We start from the raw sequence: 7,852 nt of genomic DNA, 5'->3' as shown, positions 1-7,852 counted from the left end.
CACCCAGAGGGTGTTCCCTTAAAATACCGTCATTCGTTAGCTCATGAAATTAAGATGCAACAGATAACCGGGTCGAAGCATCGAATTCTTAAATCAACAACCAAATGCATAAAAAAAAGTCAATTGCAGTCCACTGCTAGATGAAGCTTCCTCATAACCACATCAGTAATGGGGGTTGTTTGACCATACTTCCCCATTCCGGTCAGTACAGGTTGGGATAAAGGGTTCATTCATCACTCGCCACCAACGTTAGCCGTGGCTTTGGAATTGAACTCAGGTTGGTGAGTTCATCGGGCAGTGTGGTAACCGCTCCACCACCGCTCCCACTCCTTCCACCCTTTTAACTAAACGCTTATTGATATTATTCTGGAAGGCCAAGACTGTTGGATGAAAACAATATTTTATTTTTTATGCGGCGATATAGAACAAGTGTTCATTCATTCATTTTGTCATCGAGAATTCTTCACGTTGCATCGTATATTCGAATGATTTTCTTTTTTACAATATAATGAAGTTGCTGACAATTTAACAGGGGGGGGGACGTGGTACGAATCCAGTGGCCACCCTGGTTATTGCTACTTCTGTAATAATCATAATAACTACACGCCGTCTGTTGTACAGTGGGCATTAAAGATCCTCCGACATCACTCGCAAGAGCAGCTGGCCACTGTGTGCCGTCGATGTCCAAATTTGCCAAACTCGAAAAACGTTACACAGCAAACTACTGAACTGGGATTGGACACAAGAGGAGCAATCACCCTTCTGCCACCTGAAGACAGAAGCTTGTGTTGCCTCCGAAACGTCGTGATTTTTATTTTATTTTACTTTTATTCATTTTATTTTTTTACCTACGTGACTTTACCGAAAAAACCTAAGAATATAAATAGAGTACTGCCCAAACGCAGGCCACGTGCAATCACCGCGTGCTGCACATGGGACAGCTGCCACTGGGGGTGCCCTTTCAAATGCTTCAGTAAAAGACGTGATGTCTCTTTGAGTTCTCACCTCGTTAAATAAAGTAAACCTGAAACAATGGTTGCTCTCACCTTGTGGTGCACGATAGCGCCTCTAGTGCTTACCGGCATTACCAGAACAAACGAAAATCATACGGAAATTCGATTGACAGCTGGATGAAGGCTTCTCAATGGCATCCGGTTGACGGGGTTATCGTGAGCGTAAGAATCGATATTAATCAATTAATAAATTAATCGTTAAATTCCTGGAGATGTTTCATACAAAATCTCTCGATGATTAGATTTTTTTCCTTCTTTTCCTTAATGCTGAAAATTCATTCGACGCATAACTCTGTTACCCGACAAACGGCTGAGAAAATCGAAGTGCCGTGTGCTGCTGTGATGGCTGAAAAGAGGTCGGTGGCAGTTTAAGGTCAGGGGCTGAAGGTCAGAGGTCAGATGGCGAGAGGATTGAGTGGAGGTTGTTGTGGGGGCGAGGGGGGGGGCGTTGGTCAGAAGAGGGATGGAGGGATCTCTCCTCCAAAGAGCATCTTCCACGAGCTCGGAGTTTTCCACCTTGGAGTGGACTCTCCTTCCTGCATGAATGCGCACACACACACACACGTGTGCGCACGTGTCAAAGCTTTGACGATAGACGTACACAGCCCTTCTGACATTTATCAACCATAGTCCATCCGCTGCTGGATGAAGACCTCCCCAAACTGCCATGGTCCTCCCACGATGTGACAATCCCAACTAGCTCCAGCACATATGCTGATTTAATTGCTCCATCTCCATAAAGAGACACCCCCTCTCAGATGCGTTCCCACCTTCGGTTGGCACTCCGTTATCAACCTAGACCGTCGGGTGTCACCCCTTCTAGCCGTGACGTGCCCTGCCCAAACCCACCTACTATTTAAGTCAACATGTCTCCCAACTTGCTTGCAGGAGGATCGTACCAAATTTTTGTTGAAATCTGGCAAAATGTTAACTACCTCGCCTGGCACCCTATAAATACAAATCCCCAACCTTATGTAGACAATTGTATGAAACTATGCTCCTTTGCGGGAAATTCACCGTTGGAGTTTAAGAGAACTCCCCCCCCACCACAGGGGCTTTGCCTCTTACCGCGACATCAGCAAGGCGCAGCCACTGCTGCAGGCGGTCGGCAAGCGCGAGCGCGTCCGGAATGTTGTCTCCCTCGGAGCAGAACGCCAGCAGGACGGCCACGGGCAGCCCCCGCGCGCTCCTGACGCACACAAACACACACAAAACCACGCAGCGTGTGCGGTCAGTGCCTCGGTCCCGTGTTCCAACTTATTCATCAATCGAAATCAGCTAAAACCTCCCGTAAACAAAACAAAAAAACAATAATCGTGTAACTTCTGTGTGGCCCACCCCCTTCTCTTCACCGGCCCCCTGTGAAAACAGCTCACTTCTGCTCGCTTATTCCTTCTCTCTTCTCTCTCTTCCCTCCCCTCCTCTCTCACCATCACCATCTCCTCTCTTCCATCTTGGCCCGGTCATTCCTCCTCCTTCTCCTCCTCCCCATCCTGCCCGGCGCGTCTCCTTCTGTCTTGCTGCTGCTCATCTCTGCCATGCCCTCCTTTGTACGTCTTAGGGAATTCAATCCCCAGAATCCTTTTACCACCTTTTTTCCATCCATTACATCTTTGACTCTACTCCCCGTCCTTTGCCGATGTGCCGTAATCTAAAATGCGTTGTTCTTATTATTGCTATTACACTTGTTTAGCCACACAGCTAGGCCTCTGGGTCTCAAAAATATTTTCTTCAGGAAGGTCCTGCCATGTTTTTTGCAGTAGGTGGCAATGTTGCTGCTGTGTCGGTAGTTGTTCAGCATTGGAATGTTTGGCCATTACCAGTACCACTGTACGGTTTATTTAGCTATGGAGGAAATTTGAGAACCCGGAGGAAACTCACGCAGCAAGAGTTTCCCCTATGCGCCCTCCCGCTGTCCAACTGCTCACTGATTTCCTCTAGAATGCTCAAAAACACGGGACCATGATTAATGATGCACTCCACTAGCAGGTAAATGTTGTCATTGCCAGGGCCGATTTTGTAGTTTATGAGTGATCCTCTTGGCGTAAGTGCGCCCCCTACTGTGTACAGCATTGAAAGGCCACGTGAGGGATTCGGAAGCCCCTGTGAAACCTCTCTTTCATAGGCCATTTCTCAGTGATTTCCAAGTTGATTCTTCGTCCAACGAAATGGCGCCGAGAACAGCACGATGACAAAAAGACCACCAAGAAAGAAAGAAAAAGCTATTTCTCTGAGAAACAATGCTTCAAACCTGTAGCAGACAACCGGAACACAAAGCCTATAGGCTACTACGTACAAGAGCAAATTTGTTCCTAGTTTGTTCCCTGGGTTATGTTATCCTTCAAGCTGTGGGATGAGCCAGGTTCGAACCCTGCTTGACATCCCGACTCGCTCCGAGCTCTCATGCGTCCCGCCCCACTGCACCGCGTCGTCCCCCGCCCACGCCGCCCCTCCCATACTTCACCCGTCCACGAAGAGACCCTTTGAGAGCCCCCCTCCGGGGATGGCGAGCTCGGGGGGCCCTCCCAGCCCGGGGATGACCTCAGATGGCTCCAGCTGTGTCCAGCCCAGGGCCTCCACCACAGGCCTCTCCGTGGCCTCCAGCGACGGGGAGAGTAGAAACCGGTAGGGTGGGCTGGAGAGGACGGGGTGAGGGGGTGGGAGAATGGGTGGGCAAGTGAGTGGGTGGGTGATTGGATGAGGTGGGTGGGTGAGAAAGTGCGTATTTTGGTGAGTGGATGAGTAGTTGAATTGTGATGACGGAATCCCTGTAGGGTAATGGATCAGTGGGTGGGTAGGTGGTTGAGTAAATAAGTGAACAAGAGCCTGAGGGAATGAGTGAGAGGATGGGTGGATGTAGGAGTTGGTTATTGGGTGATTGAGTGGGTTATTGAGCAAACAAGTGTATGAGTAAGCAGTTAACACGTGAGTTGGTGATTGAGTGGGTAAGTAGGTGAGCGAGCAGGCGAGTAAGCATGCAAGCACAAGTGAACAGTCAGTGGCTGACCAAGCAAGTGATTGAGCTCGCGAGTGGATGCATAAGTGGGTAAGTGAATGTGCAGGAAAGCAAGTCAAGCGAGTGAGTGAGCAGGGTAAATGAATTAATGAATGAGTGACTAAGAAAGTCAGTGGTGCATGCGCAACTGGGTAAGTGAGCGAGCGAGCAAGCAACAGCGTAAGCATGCAAGTGAAATTTCGGGGCAGCGACCGCATGAGTGACTGAGCGAGCAACTGAGCAAGCGAGCTCATCACTCACCCAACAAGCTGCTTGTCAGTGCGCATGTGAGCGAAGCTGCTGGAGAGGATGACGACGCGAGAAAACCCGCCAGCCTCCGCCCAGTCCAGCATCTCGCGGCGGGCACGCTTCCTACGGCCCTGCGCTCACAACGCACAGGATTCTATGATCATGCACCAGTATCCGGTTCGCATACACACCTATATAATAGACTCTCACTCACACGGTTCTTATGCACGTATGTTGAGCGCAAGCATCGATTTCAATCGATGAAGAAACGCGTCGTGACGTGCCTTCTATTCGCACTGTTAAAAGTAAAAAAAAGCGATTTCTTGCTCGGATGACCGTTGAGTTAATCGTCATCTCCCGTTTACAGCCCTCAGCCCAATGATGGAAATTCTACGTTTCTATGGCAGGTGAGCTTCTCCATAGGCTAATCACCGTTGACTTCCCCCCCACAAAGCGGTCCTCATTTTATTGATCCCGAAGAGATGATGGGCTGAGTCAACCTCCAACCAGGATGTTGATGCAGCACTAATTGCTATTAGCAGCGGGTGAGGTGTGATGGTAAGTGATGATGTTCGTGACAAGACCTCATTTGTCTCACCTTGATGATGGGAGATCGAATCTGGACGAGCGCCACCTGCTTGTCAGGTGCCACGTACACTACTCACGCGACAGAGACACACACACGGAGGCTTCGAGCACCAGGAGCCTTGTGTTGGAGAGGAGATGGATCTTCACGGAAACATGTGCACATATTCCATAATTCCCCCCCCCCCCCATCCTCTGAAAATTAGCGAAGAACACCGTTACTTTGCATTCATCCGGCAACCGGACGCCAACGCAGCTCTGCGAGCACTCACCCTCGGTGCTGACGTGCAGTCGGTCGGCGTCGGCGCCGCCCTCGCTGTACGGGTTGTTGCCGACGAGCGGCACGTAGCACGAGGAGCGTAGGAAGCCGGCGCGACGGGCGCGCAGCGTCACCACCAGCACGTCCTGCGTCAGCTGCGGCACGTTGCCTACCGAGACGGTGGGCTGGCGATACAGGAGGTGGGAGGGGGAGGCGAATGGGGACAACCGAGACGAAAGACAAACCAAGAAGGTCGGGGTTAAGGTGCAACAATACATTCGTTATTTATAACAATGTATGTATGTTGAACTTCTTCCGCAACGTACGTAGCCTGCCATGCTAATCGGAAGTGCGGGGGAAAGACAAGCTAAACACAAAATGCAGTTCTAAAGACATGAGTTTTCAACTTAGATTTAAAAGTGCACAGCTCCCAGTCGCTTCCTATGATTGGAAGGAAGAGCGTTCCAGACGGCCGCAGAAACGCATCTGAAGGCGTGCGATGCTGTGACGGTCTTCGTTCGATGGTTAGCCAAAAGCCGCTGCTGTAAGGATGACCGGAATTCGCGTGACGGTTTATGTTCCTTGACGAGATCAGCAAGGCACTGTGGTTCATTTGTGGAAAGCACTTTGTGTGGTGTCTTGAGCGAGATTATAATAATGCATTCGTTCAGCAACCGAAAGCCAAACTGTAACAATAACAATTTGTTTTCATACAACGCCCTTCATGCCCAAACGACTCAGAATGCTTTACACACGATAAGCAACTTGCATCACATCCGATTAGCACGGTTGGCTACGTACGGTGCGAAGGAAGTTCAACATGCATACATCTCCTCTCAAGCATTAAAAAGGGCACCCCCCTTGGCAGCTGTCCGTGTGCTGCACAAGGCGATTCAATAACTGGCCTGCAGGCAGACATTAGTAGGGCCATTATTGCAATACGGAATACGAAACAGGATCATAATATGTATAATAGAAATAAAATAATAATAATGTTATTTATATTATTATTTATATATTTTTTAATTTTTATTTTTACCTACGTGACTTTACCGAAAAAACCTAAGAGTATGAATCCTTGCAGTCACGAAAGCTTCAAATCTAGAATGGGTAAAGGAAAGACATTTAAACAAGAATCGCCGTGCGTATGGAAAGACGGCACCGTCGGTATGCCGCGATGAGACTACGGTGCTCGGATAGCGGCTCTGCCGGGGAGGGCGCGCCCAGGCTGGGCAGGAACACCGAGGCACGGGTCCCTCTTATCGCCGTAAAAAAACTTAAACGATTTTTTATTTTTACCTACGTGACTTTACCGAAAAAAACCTAAGAGTATGAATCCTTGCAGTCACGAAAGCTTCAAATCTAGAATGGGGATAAAGAAACGAAATTTAAACAAGAATCGCCGTGCGTATGGAAAGACGGCACCGTCGGTAGGCCGCGATGAGACTACGGTGCTCGGATAGCGGCTCTGCCGGGGAGGGTGCGCCCAGGCTGGGCAGGGACACCGAGGCACGGGTCCCTCTTATCGCCGTAAAAACACTTAAACTAAAAACATTTTTTAATTTTTTTTAACGGGTAAAGACCCACCAAGTTGGCCAAGAATGATAGCTCAACGGAGTGGCTTATCACGTGAAAATGTATAGCAGCTAAATACTACAAACTTTTGTCTATTAAGGGCCGTTGAATGTTGATTATTTTGTTGATTGAATGTTATTTTGTATTTTTTTAAAGTGTTGGTGTTTTTTTCTACAACAAGGGGCTAGTTTGTTTTGGGTGTTTATATTGTTATATTGAATGATTACCTTTACGAGTTTACGGTGCCTCCATTTCACAGGGCAATATTTGTATTGTTTGATTTCCGCATAGAACATTACACATTTTAGCGCATCTTTTAAAGGGTTTTAGTTTTAATAGTAGATACTTACAGCACAATTACGATTGATAAAGAAACGAGTTGCCATTAGGAGGCTCCCATGTGCTAAGAAATTGCGTCGAGACGTTTGTATTTACGTTATGGGTCCCAAGTGAAATGCAAGTACAGTACTATTATCGTATTACTACAATATACAAATGTCACACATTAAAATTGAAAACAATGTAATTATCTCAGACAAGATTAAAACTATAAACACATATATATGAGAGAGCTTCACCTGCCTTTACAAATTGGTTCAAGCAAGCCTTGCAAAATGTTATTTGATGTTTTAACATCTTAACACCAGAATCTAACAATTCTGCTGACATCACGCACCCCGATAAAGCCCCGTGCGCCTAATCCGACGTATAAAACAAACTCTTAAGTTTTATATTTTAATAATTTGTAGATGTATGTTGGAGGCGCATTGCCTGCTTACTACCGGATACAATCATTTTTTTTAATCAAAAGCAAAAACTCACGAGTATCAGGGTGAAGCCTTTAAAGTTGCCGCCAAAATCCGCCTCCTTGTCAGGTACGAACATTTTAAAAACCCTTAACGTAGAAACAATCTAAGGAAGATATGTTGTTAATAAATCAATGTTTGTTGTTTTGTGAGGGGAAACATCGAACACGCCACTTGCGTTGTGGAGTCGCTCATCAGTGATGTCAGTGGGGGGGGGAGGTCCACAGCATTGCTCGGTCGCCCATCGTAAAACGTCACTTTCTGAGGGGTTAAAAAAAAAACCGTGCCTTTTTTCGTTCGTCTATATTTTTTAACGCGACACATTTATATTCGCCCAGCTGCACGAGCGAGTAGCGAATGTGTACCCCAC

At 47.5% G+C, this 7,852-nt stretch overlaps 1 protein-coding gene across 1 annotated transcript; it reads right to left on the bottom strand.

The window, feature by feature from the left end:
* Positions 1-124: 124 nt before the first annotated feature.
* PSMG2 (proteasome assembly chaperone 2) lies at positions 125-7,704 on the bottom strand. Its single transcript, XM_061572128.1, has 7 exons — positions 7,499-7,704; positions 5,115-5,286; positions 4,856-4,914; positions 4,270-4,388; positions 3,478-3,648; positions 2,082-2,202; positions 125-1,549 (listed from the first exon to the last, which is right to left on the bottom strand). Exons 1-7 carry the CDS (start codon positions 7,559-7,561, stop codon positions 1,466-1,468), a joined length of 789 nt encoding a protein of 262 aa, XP_061428112.1. The 5' UTR covers positions 7,562-7,704; the 3' UTR covers positions 125-1,465.
* Between the last annotated feature and the right edge of the window lie 148 nt (positions 7,705-7,852).

The sequence above is a fragment of the Lethenteron reissneri genome, chromosome 49, assembly GCF_015708825.2.
Source record: "Lethenteron reissneri isolate LAM-NWPU_2019-01 chromosome 49, ASM1570882v1, whole genome shotgun sequence".
Classification (NCBI taxonomy): Eukaryota; Metazoa; Chordata; class Hyperoartia; order Petromyzontiformes; family Petromyzontidae; genus Lethenteron; species Lethenteron reissneri.
Note: the sequence above shows the minus strand (reverse complement) of the source record. Positions and strands in the feature narration are given on the sequence as shown.